Raw genomic sequence first — 23467 nt, forward strand, 5'->3', positions numbered from 1 at the left:
CATTAAAAACAGCACACAAATAAAAACCATATGAAAAAATAAATAAATTAAAAGATGATGTACGTTATAAAACAAGTTGTGCCAATGAGACTTGTGTTCCATTTTAATAGTTTACAGTTCTTAAATCGGCTGTTTCTTTTCGTGTTTGTTGCTTATATTGTATTTCAAAACGCTCCTGATCCTGTTAATTTTGTGACACATAAATATATCAATGTTTAAGATAAGCAAAGGAAAAGAAGATTGATGTCAACAATAACTGAAGACTAAAGCTCAGTGAGTTAGGCAGCAATGACAGTAGTTCATCGCCGGACAAATACAGGTCCAAAGAACCATGTAGCACTCAAGTCCATCATGCACTTACAGAACCAAACAAATGTACACGCCTCCTTTGTAGATGCTCACATTTCTCTTGATCAGGTGAAGGTATCACTTGAGGTGGATCATGTCCAGGGTGGAGGCTCTCGGAGACTTTCGCCTGCTGCTCAAGGAGCTGCGGACTGACATCGCCATGGCAGTCGACGATCCTTTCCCTCTGCTGTACGGACTGGCAGACAAGAACATCATCACGGACCAGATGCTGAAGGTGAGTCGGCTTCTTCAAAAGTTTCATCGCGTGTAGAGAAAAGGTTCTCCGCTGGTACAGCTTTATGCTTCGTTAGGACACTCTGGAAAGGGAGTCGAAGGAAGGAATCCACAAGGCCATGTACTTTGTCATGTCGTGGGTCCTGGAGCAGAAGAGATCAACTATCCAAGCCTTCTGGAACTACCTGAACAAGGACTACAACCGGGACACCTACCCCAGACTGCAGACGCTTCTTTCCAACCTTCAAGCAAGTACGAAACTCACACACAAACAAAGATGGATTCAGAATTAGTTTACACTTGAATTTTAAATAAAAAGTTTGTTTTGCCATCACTTTTAAAATGTGTTAATTCTCTATTCATCTATTTCAGATTAGGTAATATAACAACGTTAATTAAATAAAAACTGATGATTTAAATTCGATTTTGCATTGATTAAATGTTCCTTATTAATTTTTTTAATCAGGGTTTTTCATCTAGAGTAAAGTATCTCTACTTTATATGCAATTGTATTTTCCAAATTATTATTTTAATTTAATTTAATTCGAACCCGGGTAAATAAAATTGTAATAATAAATTATGTTTTCTTTGTTACCTTGAAAATGATATATATTTCTTCTAAGGAGTATTGACGTGTTGTTGATGTTTTGTCAATATTCCTGTGGGATAAATCAGCGGGAAGGTCGTCTGGATGTCATTCAGCATCTCACAGCAAGAAGAGGAGCCACAAGGACAGAGACAGGAGCGTTCATCATCAACAATATCAAGCGAAGAAAAGTGATGGACAAGGTGGTTTAGTTTTACTCTTATTTATATATATTATTAAATATAATTCATCATGTTTTCAGGTAGTAAAGTGAAGCTTTTCAGAGTGAAGAATCAATCGTCCACCCAGCTCCCACCGCGTGAGTTTTAAAACAAATGACAACAAATGGAGAAAATAGAAAATAATAATTTATTTCTGAATATTGTTCAGAGTCTTCTTTGCTTGCTACCTCCCCTGCTGACTTGGCACTTACCTGTGAGTCCAGAGGGGAAATAAAAAAAGAGTTTCTCCCTGATGGTAAGATCCTTGTAATATATTGTGAAGTAGAATTATAAATAAAGTATACATTCAATTAAATTCGAGAGGGAATGAAAATAAATATATGTAATAAATCAAAAATATTATTTTATAGGTGTTCTCAAGGTTATTAAAGCTGAAGATACGCTGTTTAAGAAGACGCTTGCGTTAAATTCCACGGAAATGACAACGTTTCGCCACAAGGGGGAGACCAAGACCAGCTCGACACAGGTCCACTCTTCTTCTACCTCTTCGTCACTCAGGCCGATTTAACTTAAATGAAAGAGTTTTTTTTGTTTTTTTCAGGATCACAACAATGACGACGAGTGCGCGGTGTGCAGGGACGGAGGGGAGTTGATCTGTTGTGACGCTTGTCCTCAAGCTTTCCACCTGAGCTGCCTGGACCCCCCGCTGACCACCATACCCAGGTGACCCCCTTTTTCTACACCTTCTGGAACCTATGGAAGACACTTGTACGGATCATGTTGTATCAAAAATACACCGAATATTATCCATCAACATTAGTAAAAAAAACAACAGATTAAACAGAATTAAAAGGTGTTTTGAGTCATGGTGTTGGTTCAGTGTTAATATTTCAGGATTTGAGATTTAATCAATAAATATATTTATGTCTTTATATTAATATTTTTTAAAATAAATATCTAAAACATACTGCACACACATTTTTTCACATCAACATGAATTCTTAATTATAATTTTATATAATCTCCAAATGATGTTCTTGTCTATACAAGATGAGTAAGAGGAAGATGTGACACAATTATTCAACATCCTGCTTTTAAAATTTGGAGCAAAGTTATTGCCTAAATTGATTAGATAATAATAATAATAATACATTTTTGGTGTGTGTTTAAGTCGGTTTACAAAGTAACTAAACAAGTGAGTAAAGATCAAGTAAGTAAAAAGATTCTTAATATTTTGTATAATAATCTAAATTGATCTTTTGATTCGAGACTATGCTATGTTTTACTTTTTTTATTTCCTTTTTTTTTAATCACACCACTTCCTGACTCTCAATTTGTGTAAAAGAAGAAAGTTCCTTCCTTATTTGTTGATTATAGTCTTAAATTGCTATTTAACTCATGTGTGGATCTGATCAAAGTGTGAGCACAGGTTGGAAAACATTTTCTTCTAAACAACCTTCTTGGCTGCAGAGGCTGTTTGACCTTGTTAGCAATAAACACCGTTTTCTCTTCAAAATCGATCGCCTCTGTGGCCACACTGGCTTGAAGGTTTTTGTGGAGCTGCAAACTGTGTCTGCATCATACCAACAAATGTGTTCCTCAATCTGCATCAAAAACAAACTAGTTAGTGATGGTCTGATGAAGCTTCATGAAGCAGTGTCATTATTCCACTGCTCCACTGAGTCCACTAGATGGCGGTCTCTGCACTATTTTCCTTTGTTTTGACACTACTTCATGAAGCTTCATTAGCCTAAACTTCTACTAGTCTTGTTATTAACTATAAGTATTCTCATCATTCCAACAATAAAACACCAACACTATCATGTAGAACTTACACATCATGTTTGAACATTAAGGTCAGAAAAGTGTGAAATGTCAACTTTAAATGTATAAACGGTAATGTACTGTCATGCAGTGATGGGCTGATGAAGCTTCATGACGAAGTTTCATGTTGTCTAGAGGTCAGTAGGTGGTGCCATAGGTTTAAAAATAATGTGATGTTTCATTAGAACAGTTGTTCAAAACAAAGTCAAATAGTGCAGAGACCGCCATCTAGTGGAGTCTGAAAATAATGACACTGCTTCATGAAGCTTCATCAAACCATCACTACCGTCATGTAATTTGACAGCATCGCTGTAAACTCAAAAATATATTTTCTCCAACATCCTTAGTGGACCATGGACGTGTGAAAGATGCTGCAGGCCGACAGTTAAAGTTGAGGAAATCCAGCAGCCTGTAAATGTGAGTATTTTCTTTTCATCAGTTGTATATTTTATTCCATTTTTTTTTGTGAATCTGATTTTCTTAAAGTCTGTTTGTGTAAAAAAAAAGTTTTTGTCAGATGTCACACATGACTATTCTCGACACAGATCTTTCCTGCAGGACAAGAGACCAATATTATCTCCATGAAGGACGTCTCTCTGCTCTCGTCCTCCCTCGGTGTGCAAGATCCTCTGAACAAGTCCAGCACTAATCAGGTATTTGTAGCGTCTTAATTCAAGACCTGGACCATGTCAAGCCCCCGAGGCCATACTGGATCCCATGTGAGCTTAGGTGTGAAATCAAATGTTCTTTTCAAGATACAAATCTGTTTTTGTGTCACATTTCCAACTTTTTCAGAATTAGAAAACTGTTATTCCCAGTTTTGTAAAGACAACACTGGAATTTGTTGTAGTGGCATTACAGAATATATAAATGAAATAATACGAATTAAATAAAAATGAATTAATAAAATATACAATTTTACACATATTTACAATTTCTTCTTTACACCTTTACTAAAATATAACATTAAAAAAATTAAATAACAATATTGATATATGAGCATTAAATATATAGCTTCTTAAAATGTCTTTATAAATATCTATTTTATAGCTCACAACAATGTTCTTGTGAAAGTTTATAAAACTCTTGCAGTCCTCAGGAGGAGACGTGACCTCTGGGCAGGAGGAGTGTGTGGTTTGTGAGCTTGGAGGCGGCGACCTGAGCCGCTGTGTTCAGTGTCTGAAGATCTATCATGTTCACTGCACCTTCAGCAGGTGTGTTTGCATGACTTGAAAAAAAGGAAATTAGGAAAAGGAGAGCGGTCTGTAATTCCTTAATTTTAAAATGGATTTTATCTTTCGATACAAATGTGTCGTTATTTTCTCTAAATAATCCAAGAATTTAATAATGAAGCACATTTATAACCTTGGAACATGTTTTACACATAGATCATCTGATGGTCTAACATTTATCTACATGAAATATAGAGAAAACTAAATTATATACATATAAAACTACCATGAAGTGATGGTCTGATGTCTGAAACAATTGTGTTTTTCTTTTCTTGGACAAATATTAAATACAGTTATTGTCTAATGATTATTTGGTTTCCATATTTATTTTTAGGCTGAGATCCACCTGCTGGTCCTGCTGCGGTTCTCATGGCAACGACTCAGAGTCTGGACTGTCACAGGTGCTTCAACTCATGTACATGAAAGTATGCATATCCTCTGTAAATATTTAACAATATTTCTATCCAGCTTAGCTCTGCAGCTCCAAACTCAAACGGGAACGAAGAGGTGATGGCAGAGAACTTCCTCCGTAAAGAGGAAATGGACTCCATCCTGGGAGAAGTGAGTGGACAACATCACGTGAATGAGTATGAATGATGAGCACAGGAAGTTCAGATGATGGTGATATGTATATAAGAAGCCTATTTCCACCTCAAATTAAACACATCTTTTGTAGTCAATGTTTTAGCTCAAGCTATTTTCAGTGGAACACATGTTTAAGAAGGAAAAAAGTGAGAGTAGATGTTAAACAGAGCGACCAGGACTATTCTTTTTAGAAGAAACCATGACTGACCATGACCCTGTCGCTGCATAGCAATTTTCATTGTTTACTCTGCTGGTAGATACACACATTCTCGGACTTGAATCGCACATGAAATATAAATATACATGTCTTGTGATGGCAGCTGCAAAGTCACACCAACACCTTACTCCTGAAATGAGGTTTAAAGCTGAGGCCACAGTGTTAGAAAAACAGAATATAAAAAAAACATTCATGCTTAATGGCTGCCTTTTTAAGAGGATGGTGCAAAAATAGATTTAGATTAGAGTGTGGTCCTTGTAAATATGAGACAAAAAATGATTTTAAGTTCGAAAAGTAAGTTATAAACTGTAAAATGATTAATAAAAGACTTGCTTGTGGTCTCCCTGCAGAGTTTCATTGACGGGGTCTTCCAGTGGGCCTTTCACAACGTCTCCTAGAAGCTTCCAGACTCATCATTGACATGAGTGATTATGGGTATGTTTTAGGAAATCCTGTTTGTTTTGTTGACTGTACGACACATAAAAGTGACTTCATCAATTGACAGAAAAGACAGGCCTCAGATAAATCATTTATTATCTAAATAAATAAAGAAGATTAAATTAATATATTGGCTGTCAATGTCTGCAAAATAGGAGGTGAATTTAATCTTCTGTTATGCCTACCTTTGTAAGTGGACAGTCAACACGACCCCCCCATGACTATTCTGGCTGTCATAGTCTCATTGATCTCAGTGAGCCATCACTGACTGTTTAAGGTCAGCTTTGATTTTTTTTTCTCACCACTGTAGACTGAAAACATGATATTGAATAATGGATATATGATTTAATTTAGTAGTTTTGGTGTCAAAAATACTTGATGTTGGTAAATGCTTTTTTACTCTTGACAAAGAGCTCAAATGGTGTGTTTCTCCTCTGTTTGTGTTTGTAAGATAAGGTTGTATGATAAGGTTTTGGTGGAATTCTGAAGCGCCATTTAGATTTAGGAAGGTTTTTAGACGTTTTTCTGTAAATACTTTGCTGCTACAGGGTCTGGGAAATGGTCTTTCGTAACACTACTGCCCCCTGCTGTACTTTTGAAGTCATGGATTTGCTTTAGAAAGTGTCTTAATAAAAGTTAAAAGACAAACAAATAAATGACAAAGGATGATTTACAATTTACCATTAAGACTGAAGAGCCCCATGACCTGAGCTACATAGATAGTTAGTTAGTTAGACTGTAGTATGGGTGGATGGATGGATGAGTGGCTGTATGTATGTATGGATGGATGAATGGGTGCATGAGTGGATGGATGGATTGATGAGTGGATGGATGGATGGGTGGATGGATGGTTGCATGAGTGAATGGAAAGATGGATGCATGCATGAGTGGATGAATGGATAGATGAATGGATGGATGGATGAATGATGCCCGAGTGGCTTGATGGATGATGGATGGATGAATGGTTGCATGAGTGAGTGGATAGATAGATGGATGCATGAGTGGATGAATGGGTAGATGGATGGATGCATGAGTGGATGGATGAATGTATATGGCTTGGTGGATGTAAGGATGGATGGATAGATGGATGGATGAATGGTTGGATGGATGGATGGATGGATGGATGGATTGATGAGTGGATGGATAGATGGATGGATGCATGAGTGGATGAATGGATAGATGAATGGATGGATGGATGAATGATGCCCGAGTGGCTTGATGGATGATGGATGGATGAATGGATGCATGAGTGAGTGGATAGATAGATGGATGCATGAGTGGATGAATGGGTAGATGGATGGATGCATGAGTGGATGGATGAATGTATATGGCTTGGTGGATGTAAGGATGGATGGATAGATGGATGAATGGTTGGATGGATGGATGGATGGATGGATTGATGAGTGGATGGATGGATGGGTGGATGGATGGTTGCATGAGTGGATGGATAGATGGATGGACGTATCGATGGATACATGAGTGGATGGATAGAACGATGGATGCATGAGTGGATAGATGCATGAGTGGATGCATGAGTGAATGAATGGATGGATGAATGATGCCTGAGTGGCTTGATGGATGGATGAATGGATGCATGAGTGAGTGGATAGATGGATGGATGCATGAGTGGATGAATGGATGGATGCCTGAGTGGCAGGATTGATGATGGATGGATGGATGCATGAGTGGATGGATGGATGTATATGGATAGTAGATGGATGGACGTATGAGTGGATGGATGGATAAGTGGATGCATGAGTGGATGAATGGATGGATGCCTGAGTGGCAGGATTGATGATGGATGGATGGATGGATGCATGAGTGGATGGATGAATGTATATGGATGGGTGGATGGATGGATGTATGAGTGGATGGATGGACAAGTGGATGCATGAGTGGATAGATGCATGAGTGGATGGATAAATGGATGGATGGATGGATGGATAAACACTGTAAACCGTCTTTTGTAAGTTTCCTCAAACTAATATTTCCAAATAACCGATTGAATCTGTTTACACTCAGTGATGTCACAGCAGCATCTGATCACAGCCCGTCAACACATTCATGCACATGTGAGGAGACACGCATGAGATAATGAACACGTCCCACAATGCCTTTCTCTGACTGGCTGCAGTGAAAGTCACACGTCCGAGCAGATGGTTTTAATGCAGCGAGGCCCGTTGATTGAGAAATCCTCCGTTTAGCAGCAATTCCTTGAAGACTTTCACTAAGATGTGGAATGTTGTTTTTGCCATGGGACTCAGAAGTGTTGGACAGCGCGGATGTGCGGGTCAGCCAGGCAACACACTCGCACGTTTTTCTCCACTCACTATTTGGTTGCTATGGATTCCTGCAACAGGCCCAAAACAGGGGATGTGAAACTTGACGTATGAGTGTGTTTGCGTAAGAATCTACCCGCCAAAACATATCAGTGAGGAATTCGCGAGTGGTTTTCCAACACCATGAAGGGAAATGGAATTTAGTTGTGCAACTAAGCGATAATAATGCCTTTAGTTTCACGCTTTGTCGGATCAGAAGTGTTTTACCCATATTTGTTCTGGACCAAAGTTGAAATCCTCCACGAATATTAGTCAAATTCTTGTTTCAACAAAATGGCTTAAGTTGATCTTTTCGTGCACGATAATCCACCATGACATCATGATTGGCTCCATGTTTGTGTTGCCAGAAATGCAATTATGTGGTGATTATGAGTGACAAACTACAGTTCACCCTTTCAGAACCAGGTCCAGGTCTCCACAATGGCAAAGGTGGCTTTTCGTGAGGGTTAAGTACCATTAGGACCTTTTCCCCGACTTCTCCTATACCATCTCTTACAGGGACTTCCCATTGCAAGTTATATCTCTGGCTTCTTTGCAGGTTGTACACATGTCTTTTATAAGTGGTATAATGTGTGTTATATGAATGTATCTGTGAGGTTGTGTGTATAAATATATATAATTAAAAAGTTCTTCTTTTCTTGAAAAGCAAGTCAGACTACTCCACCTTTAATTCCATACCTCCCTCATCACACCACCTATGCCGATGTCCTGCTTTACCACTATAATTACACTACAAAACAGCGCATTTTAAGTGGGCGGGGCTTAAGCGTATTTTCTAATGTAAATATCTTTATTAAATGTGAGTTTTGTGCAAAAAGAAACATTTTGCTTTTCTCTTGCTAAAATCTTGTTCACTCTGCTGTGATTGGTTTGTCAATCCCAGAAGTCTCCACCTCCAAAGGACTCGTTGTATAAACAAAGCAGGGGCGTTATTACAGCTGGCTGGAGGAGGAGTGAAGAAATTATAACGACATAATGGATTTCAGTCTTGTAACCTCTCGTTCGCCGGGATTTCAGACGGGGGAAAACTTTATAAAGTAATAACTTCAAAACATGGTCATGATAAGGGACTTAGTGCATCTTGGAGAGGATGACTTTAACATTTGAAACATGAGTTAGTTCTTCACATTAGTTGCCCTTTAAAAGAACACAAGTACGACAACTAAAAGAAAGAAAACAACACTTAAATGCAATATTAAGTGTCAAAATCCAAAGCAAACCCACAAATAGACCCATGATATTCCGAATATATTTGTTGGCTTAAGCTTATTTCTTTCTTGACGAGGAAATGAGTTTAAAAAAAATGTACGCCCACTGTGCTTAGTCACGAGGCTAAATTCCTCAAAACACACACACATCCTGTCAGTCACCGCCTTGAGATTCTTGGAAAAATATGATAGGTGAAATTCCCACGCTTTGGGCATCCGCTCCTCGTATTGTGGACACATCTCCAGTCCTGCTGGGTCTCTGCTGGTCTGAATGTGTCCGAGGAGTCGGAGGCCCCCATGACTCTCCTCGTAGTATTGTTGCTGGCAGGAAATAGTTGGAGGCCCTCGCTTTGTCATTTCGCGGAATTACTTTGTCGCTACATTTTCGGAAAATGACTTTTCAAAATACCTTGTTTTTGTAGTTAGTATAAAGACTAAAATATAACATTTTTTTTAACTTCTTTGGGCTTAGTTGAGGAGATTTAAGTGTTCAAGGATCTGAGCTAGTTTTTTATTTAGTATTTGTTCTGACAGAATGTGGACTAACAGGGTTAGTTAATGATTTCTGCTTGAGCAAAGATTAAACAAACTCACTTTTTATTAAGTATTATGAAGTTAATACCTTTATATTTAGCATGTACTACACATATAAGGTTGGTGGACTCCATTTTTAGTGAATATTGTAGTTTTTATTTAGTTTAACTGACCATTTTTAACTGTGAAATGTAAATTCCTTATGTTTATGCACAGTTTATTTTAAAACGGGGGATTTACGAGTTATGCTACTACTACAGGCTTTACTTTAGAAAACATACATGCGTGTTTTATTGAATTTTATTAGGGGCCACATATTCTGTAATTGTTGTGAAAAGGAGGAGAAGACAAACAAACATTCACAGAGAAAAAGAGAAAAACTTTTTTTTTTAATCTAGAAATTTATAAAATTGTTTTGTTTTTTATATGAAGTATGTTAAGTTTGATCAATGATAAAAAATTCTACATACAAAACATCATGTCAACATAAAATAACAGTACATAAACAATACTCTGAGAAAAAGTTGTGAGAAAGATACTCTTATATCTTATTATATCTTATAATAAACTAATAGTTTTTCATCTGCCTGAAACTTTTCTTCATTACTCTGACCTCATCAGGATCTTACTAGAATGTCAATGTTCCATCGAAACATCTTTACTTCCACTAGAAATATTGAAATTTTCTGTTTTAATCTCACTTTAAAACGGGTCAAACACATATTGTTTACTCATGCAAGACACTTTAATCCGTCAAAAAAAACAACCTTTATCCTCATCTCACTAACTCTTTTTGTCTTTGAGCCGAAGCTACTGTCTCTAAGATACATCATGACAGGTCTCACTGCTTTTCTATGAAGCGTCCTCCTCATCTTTCATCACCAACAGACTGCTCAAAAACACATTTTTTTTTAAATTGCAATGCTTTGTTTTCAAGTTCTGAGAATAATGCATGTTTTATCTTAAAAGTAAAACTTTATCTCAAGAATGAAAACCATTGGACACGTGTTATATTGAGATTAAAACTTTTCTTTTCATGTCTCGAGATGGTCCGGTTCCAACATTCCAGAGTTGCGTAAGAAGTCAATCAGGGCCAGGCTCTTATTTGTGTTCCTGAGCTCACTGTGGTGGTTCGGAACATACTGTTAACTCATGCTGGACTTGTGAGAAATGCATACCACGCTCTCACCGAAATCATCTTGAATCTATTCAACTTTCTGAAGAAAAATGTCTTCACAAATACCACAGCAGGGTCACATGTTGCCTGAACACAGAATCTTCTCTCTCTTGCCTCTACGTTGAGAAAGATGTCAGGATCACTTGAAGTGCAACACTAGCAGGCCGCATGTTTACTAGTGCGCAACGTTACAGAGTTTCTTAAACCGCGAAAAACAACGATGCTAACCGGACATGACAGCGGCTCCCCTACGTCCGACCATTTGTCTAGACGTCTCTTTAATTTGTTGTCATTTATTAACCGGTGCAGTCTTCGCCCCGTGCTCTCCTGTGTTTGAAGTAGTGTGGTCAGTAATGAAGACAAGCATCTGAAGTTCCGCTCGCAGAGAAAAAGCGCTAACTCTCCCCGTCCCCCCGAGGAGGCTGGGTAATGACATGCTGGCAGGGCAGATTGCAGGGTTGCCATCGGCCTGGAACTGTAAACACAGCGGAGAAGGCTCATTAGGACATTCCAGAAAGGTCCTCAACTAGGGATTCTTGGCAGGGTTTCTCGGTAGTTTGCATTCCTGTCTTCGAACGGCAGCGTGAACAGAGCGGCCTGTGATCGCGGCCCTGGCCGGGACCACTTTATAAGTGGGGGGAAATGACGGCGGACAGATGTCGGCCATTGATCTGAGCGGCGGTGACACAAAGTGACAGCAGACAATTCAGCCCCAACAGAAGCCACTTATCTGCAGAATGAAGCGGCGCAAGAGTTCTCTAGATAACCTCGAGATAACGTCTCCCAATGATGTCTTCAATACCACCGACAAGTCAATAAACGGGATGCTGAAAGGAACACAGATTGGCCTCTTTCTTTTGTTGCTTTACGGTCCAGTGTCAGGTCCAAAGCCTACTGTAGAGAGTTATCTCTTAAGTCTCAGAGAAGTGGTTGTTCTTGCTTAAGGGGGGGAGTGATTTGTGAGGTCTTTATTGTTTTGCACAGTAACCGCTATGCTAAACTAGGGTTACTATTACAGTCTTCAATAAGTATTTAATTTATTCACTACTGTGTAGTGATGGGTTGACAAGGCCTGTATTGTGAATCAGTGAGTAGTTTTGAAAGGCCACTAGATAGCACTCCAAGTATGAAAATCAGGTTCATCATTCTTAAATTCGTAAATAAGGTCATAAAGAAAAAGGTAGTGATAGTCTGATGACGTTTCATGAAGCAGTGTCATTATTCCACCAGATGGAGGTCTCTGCACTATTTCCCTTTGTTTTGAACTGTTCTAATGAAAACATCAAATCATTTTTTAAACTGATGGCGCCACCTACCGACCTCTAAACAACATGACACTGCTTCATAAAGCTTCTGCAGCCCATCACTAGAAGCTAGTACCCTCTAGTAGCCTTTCAAAATGAATACACTGAATCATGATACAATGTCTTTACAACAGTACTGTTCCTAAACTGGGGCCAAATGCAACTGTAGCCTATCCCAGATGTTTACGGTGGCACCAGGGGACACCCTAAATCTCTCGGCTGACATGAATAAAGTAAGGGAAAAATCAGTCAAACATGGAAGGACTTCCCTGTTCCATCGGATCATTCAGAGTAGCTGTTCGCATGGTACGGTATATTTTAGTTTGCGTCGTCAATTTCTTGTTGAAGTTTACCTCATGGCATACGTCACGGTAAAATATTGTCTCTGATTGAACTTGGCTGGATTTTTTTTTTTTTTTTTAACAGTGATTGGTGCTTTCCTATGTCCTGTGGAAAGACATTGAGGAGACAAACTAGTTCGCCACAATCGTGCGATAGCTCCTGCTAATTTCTGTCATGCTAATACCGCCACTTGATTACATGTGAAATTATCGTCTTTTTGGCACTATATTTATTCAACACTAAGAAAAGTTTTTAGTCCAAACATGTTATACCATTATTTCTGACCATGAACTTGAAACATAATGTGACTTGTCATTTCTAAAAAGTTTCTTTTTCACTATAGAGAAATTTTCACGATTTTTTTTTATATCGTAACACCTTAAATACAATGAAATATTATAATTTCTTGTGGTATTTTATAGGTTTTATATCCACTTTTTTATCGTTCTGTTTACATTTTGTGTGTTATGAAAGTGTTATTGTTTCTTAACATTTTTTTTAATCTCAATAACGTATTTTACTTTTTCCGTTTCCATTGTACAGTCTTTTACTGAATAATGTGATAGAATGTTCAGTTTTCATGTTTCATAATATGAAGATTAAAGGCTCATTATTGGCAAAGAGAATCAGATGACCAGTAAAAAGTACAATGTGTCATGATTAGTGCAACTGGACCTTTTTTTTTTAGGAAAGACCAAAGCAGACATTAGTGTCAAGGACCAGGGAAGTGCTCATGACTCAGCCAGCAACAAGAAAGAAACCCTTTTGAACCTGCGAGGTTCTGGTTCTGATTGATGGCAGCTTCTTGCCCTCGGGCGGCAGATCAAACTAAGGGTGTCCAGGTTGAGGAAGGGTCGGCCGTAATCCTGTCTGCACACCTCCAGGAGGCGTACTGATTTTGAAGTAATGGGGGGAAGCAGTGGATTACCTTGCTTTGTAGATAATCTACCTGAGTATGTCTGGTTGTTAATGTTGCCGCAGAGTACCAGGTGGTGATAGAGGAAATGAAGATCGATATCATTGAGATAAAGTGAGGAATTATTTTTAAATATTTATTTTCCATTTTCTTAGAATGATAATATTTAAGCATCTTAATATGTGACTCCTTCCCTGTCTGGAAGTCAGTTGGAAAAGTGTATCACAGTAATCATGACAATGATGATGAGGTTGAAGATATATGGTCTATGCAGGATATTTGTTGCGCTAACGCGACGACAACATTTCTATTGACTCACATTTTAGTTACTTAAAAAGAAAAAATCATTTTTATTCTTAATGAATAAAGACACTACATGTATGATTTAAATTATTGTTTCTGGCACCCCCGTCTGTCAGAACATTGTAACCGCAACGCCATGGGTATAATGTTAAGCATTTGTTAAGTACCATATGTTCATTCATTTAAAAACAAGGTAAAGGCTCTTGTTGAGTCAGTTTTTCATTTTACCTTACTAGGAACTTCAAGAAGTATTTCAGTACTTCACATGAAAACACTGTCTCTGGCCTACTGCAGAGTAGAGTGTCACGTGGACACTCACTTTCACACGGTCTAGCTAGTGTGTCTTGAGTGTTCAATATTAAAACCAATAATAAGATTAGATATAAAAGAAAAATGATAATATAATAATGTCAAAAAGTTATTTATTGTTGCTTTGATGAGAGTTTAATACCATTTTAAAGTCAGTCTAACCTAATTTGAAATCATCAATGAACTGTTTTTTTTGGAGTAAATAATATTTCAAAGAAATTGTGTGTCTGTTGTGTTTTGAAGTGTACATCAATTTTCAAGTTTTACAGAAGGACTTTCACAAGTGCGGGCAATAAACAATGTGAGTGTTCTCTGGACTTCAGTTTATTTCATCCCTGAATAGATATTTAACCAGTGGCACATTCCCCCAGTGTTAAAAATAGTCTTTCAGTGTAAAACCACACAATGATCTTCTGAAAAGTCAACACAATGCAGCCGTTGTGTGTGTCAGCAGACGTGTCCAGGCCTTGGGTTGGAACCATTAACATGTCTCGCAGCTGAATCATTGTCTCTTACGGGTTCTGGAAGTTAGCCACTAGATAATGCCTTCTTCCAGTCAAATGTTGCTGAAAAAACCATCAAACCACTGAGTCTTAAAGCTGAGTTTTGGTGACGCTACTTGTTGGTGTCATTTCTACACAGTTATTCCTACACAATATGTAATTTGCGGTGGTGTACAAATATCTTACAGCCAAGTTACTGGAAAAATATTTTCAAACTTGTGTTCGAAAACATTTCACCCAGAGATAAACCAATGAGACAATACAGTTCATTTGAGAGAAGTTGTACAAAAACGAACAAGGAGGCTTGTAAATGCATCTATAGGTTATATGGCTGTTCAAGTTATTCTTTTTGTGTTGAATTATCACAGACATCAGTCTGAAGTAACTTCTCAGAAAAGGAAAATATGAATTATGACAGACAAAAGTGAAATAAATTCTTAGTAAAGTAAAGTCAAAATATGAATTATCACAGACCTAAGTCTGAAATAATTTCTCAGTAAACTAAAGTAAAAATAGGAATTATTACAGACATAAGTCTGAAGGAAATTCTCAGTAAAGTAAAGTAAAAATGTCAATTATGACAGACATAAGTCTGAAGTAAATTCACAGCAAAGTATAGTACAAATATGAATTATGACAGACAAAAGTGAAGTAAATTCTTAGTAAAGTAAAAATATGAATTATGACAGACATCAGTCTGAAGTAAATTCTTAGTAAAGTAAAGTAAAAATATGAATTATGACAGACATAAGTCTGAAGTAAATTCTCAGTAAAGTAAAGTAAAAAATATGAATTAGGACAGACATAAGTCTGAAGTAAATTCTTAGTAAAGTAAAGTAAAAATATGAATTATGACAGACATAAGTCTGAAGTAAATTCTTAGTAAAGTAAAGTAAAAATATGAATTATGACAGACATAAGTCTGAAGTAAATTCTTAGTAAAGTAAAGTAAAAATATGAATTATGACAGACATCAGTCTGAAGTAAATTCTTAGTAAAGTAAAGTAAAAATATGAATTATGACAGACATAAGTCTGAAGTAAATTCTCAGTAAAGTAAAGTAAAAAATATGAATTAGGACAGACATAAGTCTGAAGTAAATTCTTAGTAAAGTAAAGTAAAAATATGAATTATGACAGACATAAGTCTGAAGTAAATTCTTAGTAAAGTAAAGTAAAAATATGAATTATGACAGACATAAGTCTGAAGTAAATTCTTAGTAAAGTAAAGTAAAAATATGAATTATGACAGACATAAGTCTGAAGTAAATTCTTAGTAAAGTAAAGTAAAAATATGAATTATGACAGACATAAGTCTGAAGTAAATTCTCAGTAAAGTAAAGTAAAAATATGAATTATGACAGACATAAGTCTGAGGTAAATTCTTAGTAAAGTAAAGTAAAAATATGAATTATGACAGACATAAGTCTGAAGTAAATTCTCAGTAAAGTAAAGTAAAAATATGAATTATGACAGATATAAGTCAGAAGTAAATTCTTAGTAAAGTAAAGTAAAAATATGAATTATGACAGATATAGGTCTGAAGTAAATTCTCAGTAAAGTAAAAAATATGAATTATGACAGACATAGGTCTGAAGTAAATTCTTAGTAAAGTAAAGTAAAAATATGAATTATGACAGACATAAGGCTGAAGTAAATTCTTAGTAAAGTAAAGTAAAAATATGAATTATGACAGACATAAGTCTGAAGTAAATTCTTAGTAAAGTAAAGTAAAAATATGAATTATGACAGACATAAGTCTGAAGTAAATTCTAGATCCTTGTAGACTCTCAGTGATTCACATTATTGTTTAAACAGTTGATAAATACAAACATATATATATATATATATATATATATATATATATATATATATTGTTGCGGCTTCCAAACACAAACTTTTCGCCGCTGAGAGTATGAGGTTGGGTCCTCAGGTACGTAGATTTATGACGCGCTTTGGTTTCCTTGTGATAACAGATACGCCGAGATCCAGATATGCTTTTGGTGCATTTATTGTTATCCAAACAGCACAGTGTAGCGTGTAGCGTGCAGCGTTTAGCGGTCAACAAAAATTACGGCTACTTCCAACCTTGACTCTCTCTCTCTCTCATCTGCGTCACCTGTGAATGCCCACCTTTACGCACACACCTCCGCACGCACACACGCCTACTCCCATGTGAACCGCCCCCTCTGCAACACACACACACTCAAACACACCGTGCAGCACATCTTCAGCCTGTATGTCTCTTACACACCAGCCCCTAATTATTAGGACTCACATAATAATTCACATTTCAAACACAATAGGAGAAATAATAAATCATATCAATTTCAACGAAAATGCAAAAAATGTCTAATAAATTGCTCAAGTCCATGAAAAGTCATTATACCAAATATTCCTTCTTCTGGTCGTCATGACCAATTAGTGCAAAGTCCAGCACAAGTAATAAAGACAAAAACAAAAACAAAACACAAAGTCCATATAGAGGTCAGCAATGTCCTCATGCTGCCTCCTCCTTCTCCAGCAACAAACACACCTTGGATATGGGTCTGTCCAAACAATTTGTTCTCGTCTTAATCCGTATTTGACGCACAAATCCCTTGCGATCCGGAAAAGTTTGCAAGACACGTCCCATAATCCAAGAATTACGAGGTGCAGTACTGTCCATAAGCAAAATTAGATCTCCTGCGACAAGGTTTCTCTGGACTCCAGTCCATCTCTGTCGCTCCTGTAACAGAGGCAGGTACTCCTTTGTCCAGCGCTTCCAGAACAGATCTGTTACTGTGCCACTTGGTCAAACAGAATCCCCCTTTAGCGCACAGAGACATGAGCTCATGACAGAGGGTCAGTGCTTCCTCCTCTGTTGCAACTGCCACCAAACAATCATCCGCATAAAAGCAGTGCTGCAGCTTGTCCACTGTCTCCTCCTTATGCTCATGTCCAAAATCCTCTGCACATTTCTTGAGGGCAAAGTTGGCGCAGCTAGGGGAGGATGTAGCTCCGAAAAGATGTACCTTCATCCTGTATTCACATGGTGCTTGGTTCAAGTCTCCTTGTGACCACCAGAGGAATCGCAGCAGATCAGTATCATCTGGGGCCACTTGCACCTGGTGAAACATAGCTTCTATGTCAGCCATGATGACGACAGGTTCCCTCCTGAACCTGGTCACAACTCCAATCAGTGAGCTGGTTAGATCGGGCCCTTGCAACAGCTCTTCATTTGGAGATTGTCCTTTGTAACTGGCACCACAATCAAAAACAACTCTGAGTTTTCTCTTTGTCGGGTGGTAGAAACCATGGTGCGGTATGTAACAGACCTTGCCATCACTTCTTTCCAGCTCTGCATCAGGAACCCTTTCAGCATAGCCTTTACCAAGCAGATCATTAATAAAGGTGTTATACTCCTTGTAAAACACTGGATCCCTCTGGAGCCTCCTCTTCAGATGGTTTTGACGCTGTTCCACCACTTTCCTGTTATTTGGCATGCAGACGTTTGAATTTTTCAAAGGCAGGGCAACCTGGTAATGCCCATTGACCCGTTTGGCTGACTTTGTGACCATGTCCATGAACCTCAGGTCTTCCCTGGACAGACCCACTTGTTCCTCCACAGCAGATTCTGGAAAGTCCATTTTAAATTGCTGTTGCCACAGTTCATCCAAATTTACAATGGACACACGGTTCACCGTTACTGGCTGGTCACAGTAATTGGCCTCTCCACCGTTTCCTGTCAGTGGTCCATTTACCGTCCAGCCCAGCACCGTCCTTATAGCGTAGGGTCCATTGTGCTCACTGCGGATGACTTCCAGCGGTTCCATGGCTCGTGGAACATTCGTTCCAATCAGCAACTCAATTCCAGCCTCAATCTGTGGTAAGGAGATGTGTCTTAAATATGGCCACCTTGTCAGATCCTTATTTGTAGGTATGTTTGCTTTGTGGACTGGCATTGACAACTGAGTGTACGCTTTTGGCAACTCAATGAAGCTGTCATCTTCAAGTGCTGCCACCTCCAGCTCTGGCACAATGTAGCTACTGACCACCTTCTCCTGCCCCATGGTCCTGAGAAGAATGTTGGCTCTCTTCCCAGACAAATTGAGCTTCTGCTTCAGACTCTCAGTACAGAACACTGCAGTACTTCCCGGGTCCAAAAAGGCGTATGTGAGAATGACTTTATTGCCCTTCTTCGCCTTCACTTGGATCGGCACGATAGGAAGCTTGCAATCTGTCTCACCAGCCCCTGTAAGCCCACTGGAAACCAAAGTGTCATCCACTGTAACCTGGATGCTTCTCTCAGCCGGTTCTGCTGTTGCCACACTATCCTTATGGAGCACAGTTGGATGTCTTAGGCCACACTTCGAGCAGGAAATCTTCCTTTGGCAATTTTTGCTTATGTGTCCTATACACAGGCAGCGAAAACAAGCACCATTTTCCTTCAGGAAGTCAATTTTCTCCTTGTGTGCCATTTTTTCCAACCGAGCACACACATCCAATGTGTGTCCTCCAGTGCAGCAGGGACAGATCTTCCTTGCTGGTGGTTTTATGTTTGTAGCTTTATTCACAGGTTGAGCTGTTCTCTCCACATGATTCACTGTGGTAGCGAAGCTGGTTCCTCTGATGCTGGTGCGAGGGGGTGGTTTGTATTTCATTTGTTTAGTTGTCATAACAGTGTCCTGAATGTTTCCAAACACAGGGTCTGTCAAGATTTTTACTTGTTTTTCAACAAAGTTGGTAATGTCCACAAACCTTGCTCTCCTATTGTACCTTTCCTGCAGGTCACATGCGTCGCACCTCCAGCGGTCTCGGAGTTTGTACGGCAGTTTTTTGATGATTTCCACCATGTTTGTGGGTGTGTCAAGATCATTTAAATACTGCACATCCTCCAAAGCGTTGCAGCATCCACGCAGAAAGAGGCCGTACTCCTGAAGGGCTTTCACATCTTCTGCTTTAATAGTGGGCCATGACAAAGCTCTCTCCATGTATGCGGCTGCCACCTTTTGCTCATTGCCATAGTGTTCTTTCAATAGAGCCTTCGCCTTCACATATCCTCTGCTCGACTCCATGTGCTGACAGCTCCTCACTAGTCCCTTTGCATGGCCTTTGGTGTATTGTTCAAGGAAGTAGAGTCTGTCACAGTTGTTACTGGTGTTTCGCTCAACTCCATTTTTAAATGCTTTAATAAACGAATGGTATTTGAGTGGGTTACCATCGAAAATGGGAATTTCCCTTTTTGGGAGTGCTGAGAGGCATTGTTGTTGCATCAAGAGTGTTGAAATTTCATTTTGTTTTCTCATTATGTCCAGCACACTGTCGTTTTGTGATGCATCAGTTTGTGTGACATTAGTCACAGGATCTTCAGGAATTGTAAGATAACGTTGGAGCATGTAAGAAGGATCTGGGAGATGTTTTATGTCAGGTAAGTGAGTGACTTTAGGCGTCACAACTGTCTGTGTGGTTTCAATTGCATTGGGTTTTAGTTGTTGTTTTGAGCATGTCTTTTCATAGTATGAGTTCATCCCGTCTGAAACCTTTGACTTTGATTTACTGCCGACACTGCTTTGTGATTTTATAACACTTAGTTTTGCCATTTCCTCAGCGATTTCATTCTCCAGTAAAAGCTGTTCTCTTCTTTTGCGTAACTTTAACTCCTCTTCATCCAATGCATGTTTTTCCTTTAATGCTTTTTGTTTTGTTGCCAAAATTGCAAGATTTGTTTCCGTTTTTAAGCGAGCAGATGAGCGTGAAGCTAAAGATGAGGAATGATGTGAGCGCGATTTCTTGGTTGCATTTGAGATGCTGTCACAGGGCTGTAGTTCATCCTGAGGATCTTGTTCAGTGGTAACAGGTACTGGAGGGTCAGCAACAGACAAATTCTTGCTTTTTTCGACAGGAATTTGTACTGCATAATTTATTTCCTTTGTTGGTTGCTCAGAAGTATTTGTATGTAGTGGTAATTCATTTGAGTTTTCATGCGGATTTTCCTTTATCCATTTTTCCACACGTTCCTTGAATGCATCACTGTAATCCATAATGCTAGAAAACCACTCTTTTTGTTTTTTATGTTCATCATCGGGAAGAAGTTGCAATACTTCGTTGTGCAGGTCAGTGGCCTTTTTACACAGTGCATTCAAGTTATTCAGTTGTGATGGGATTTCAGTTACATTTTCTTTTGATTTCATGTGCGCTTTAATTTGCGGAATAAGCTCTTTGATTTTATTAACGGCACTTTTGCGCTCATTCTGCAACAGTTCGATTTTATTTTCCATAGCTTTGGCCGTCAGTTTAATTTCCCTCTTTTCACGTTCCATGTTTGAACATTCAGCATCGGCGTTTATTTGACTCATTTCCGTTGGATTGTATTTTTGTATGAAGCAAAACAATCATATTTCATTCAAGAGCGTATTCAAATCCATCCATAGCATTTCAATTCTTTGACAGAGCAGATTCGATCCAAGAATTTCAACATCAGCCGCCACATTCCACAAAGTCCCGACATCACAATCCAATAAAGCACAGAGAATATGCGCCACCATCAATGCGCCAATGCAACCAGCGTAACATCCATTTAATACATTGTCCTCACTTGACACAATGCATTCCAGTTGAAGCGGATTCCTTAATCCACAAACATTAACAGGTTCAGGCCTACCTGTTCCCAGGTGAATGGATGGCGTGGTGTGGCACTTATCTGTGGCAACTTTGTTCTCAGGCTAGTCGGTGCGTGACGACTTGGTTCTTTGATGCGGCTTGATGATTTTCATTCTACGCCTTTTTTGTTGACAAATGTTGCGGCTTCCAAACACAAACTTTTCGCCGCTGAGAGTATGAGGTTGGGTCCTCAGGTACGTAGATTTATGACGCGCTTTGGTTTCCTTGTGATAACAGATACGCCGAGATCCAGATATGCTTTTGGTGCATTTATTGTTATCCAAACAGCACAGTGTAGCGTGTAGCGTGCAGCGTTTAGCGGTCAACAAAAATTACGGCTACTTCCAACCTTGACTCTCTCTCTCTCTCATCTGCGTCACCTGTGAATGCCCACCTTTACGCACACACCTCCGCACGCACACACGCCTACTCCCATGTGAACCGCCCCCTCTGCAACACACACACACTCAAACACACCGTGCAGCACATCTTCAGCCTGTATGTCTCTTACATATATCTTATTTACTACTCTTTCTACTTGTCATTCACTTGTTCACTCATACTATGTTATGATTAGGTAATGTAATCATAAACAAGTGTTATAGAGTAGTTAGCTCCTCCTCCATCCCTGTGTGGTATTTGGCTGCTACTCTCATAGACCAATATAGACTTGAGCGTGTGGATTGTTCCTCTCTACCATCCCTTCATGACCTGCATGTCTCCAGAACACTTAGACCTGCAGGTTGGATTACAGCGACCAATATTAGTGGACCCCACACTTCTTAACTCCCCCCACCCCTCAGGCTGGGGGGCTGACATCTGTAACTCCAAGATCAGTTCCAGGTCACACTCAACAACTTCTTCCTGCTTAAGTCCAGTCACGTTTTGAACCCTTAATTTTGAATATGAACTCATTCCTTTTCTAGCAGCCAAGTCCTCCTGATGACATGTGAGCAGAGGACCACCAGCAGAGGTCGCTAATGTCGCTTTGGCAACGCAGAAAACACATGTGCTTTTGATTCTTTGGTTTTGTTACCAAATAAAGCAGTGAATTAAAAACAATTACTAATGAAAATCAAATTAAACTGTAAGTAAATATTAATTAAGATCGTTTGCAATGAAAGAATAGACAAATATTAGTTATTTACATTATTTTGTTACATCGTGTGCTAGCTCTTAGCCAAATGGAGTGGCGGATTGGTGGATGGCTGACATAGTTATCTAGTAAGTTAGTTTAATATTATTTAAATATGTGCATATTTAATGAGACAAGTATGTGACAATTGTTGATCATTTGATGGACAATTTGGATTGAAACACAATCCAAACCTTATCCCTCATACCTCCTCTACCATTCCCATGTTTTACAATTGAGTTATATTTAAAAGCAGTGTTAAATGTATTCTCCAATGAAATGAGATCAGAGTTTAGAAAACAACAACATTTAAATCAATACTTTGTTAATTAGCCAGTCTGTGCCAAAGTCAATTACATGAACAAACAAATAGACCAACGCGGATTATTGGAGGCGTGATACAGAATGTCATACACGTGTGTGTGTGTGTGTATGTGTGTGTGTGTGGGGGGGGTGTGTGTGTGCGTGTGTGTGTGTGTTCTAAAAAAAATGTTCAGGGCTCAAGACAGAAAAGCGATGTGGTTTAGCAGCAGATAAGATTAAAACCTTTTTTTCATATCCACTGTCTGAGATGAAGCGTATTTGTTTTTAGATGAGTCTGAACGAGAATAAACTGTAGGATTGTGGTTGATTATCTGTCACCCAAGGCACGGTAATGACCTGATGAGCTGAAGTACAATATGGTGGTGACCCACCTCCCCTTCTCCCTCCTCCACCCTGTGGTGTGTCAATCCTAGATGACATTGGGCGAAGCAGGTAACACCCAGGACACGCCGCTAGTCTATCACTAAGCTGATGCATAAAACCAACAACCTTTTTCACCTACTTTACTTTAGACTTTGTGATCATTTAGGGGATCACTGGGTCCTCAGAGGAGAGAAGAACAAGCACACATCATTAGCTACCTGCTGCTTGGAACATGCAGTGCCCCCTATCCACATTCCCCCATGGGACATATTTAGGGCTCATTTACTGGGACCCCCCTTTCCCCCCCTGCAGCTTTCCACCGTGCTGCCGGCACAAGCCGCCCGTCGGATCATAAGCTATGTGCCGTCTCAGCAACAGCTATGTGTCAGGCTGGTCATCACTGTCTGGAATGCCGGTGACCTC

At 38.9% G+C, this 23467-nt stretch overlaps 1 protein-coding gene across 1 annotated transcript; it reads left to right on the forward strand.

Annotated features, from left to right (window-relative positions):
- The first annotated feature begins 442 nt into the window (after positions 1 to 442).
- aire (autoimmune regulator) lies at positions 443 to 5809 on the forward strand. Its single transcript, XM_087811714.1, has 9 exons — positions 443 to 583; positions 660 to 830; positions 1931 to 2073; positions 3522 to 3591; positions 3720 to 3827; positions 4267 to 4388; positions 4741 to 4807; positions 4875 to 4967; positions 5559 to 5809. The coding sequence occupies exons 1-9, from the start codon at positions 443 to 445 to the stop codon at positions 5604 to 5606; spliced, it is 963 nt and encodes a 320-aa protein (XP_087667840.1). The 3' UTR covers positions 5607 to 5809.
- The last annotated feature ends 17658 nt before the right edge of the window (positions 5810 to 23467 follow it).

The sequence above is a fragment of the Callionymus lyra genome, chromosome 16, assembly GCF_982586985.1.
Source record: "Callionymus lyra chromosome 16, fCalLyr1.hap1.1, whole genome shotgun sequence".
Taxonomy (NCBI): domain Eukaryota; kingdom Metazoa; phylum Chordata; class Actinopteri; order Syngnathiformes; family Callionymidae; genus Callionymus; species Callionymus lyra.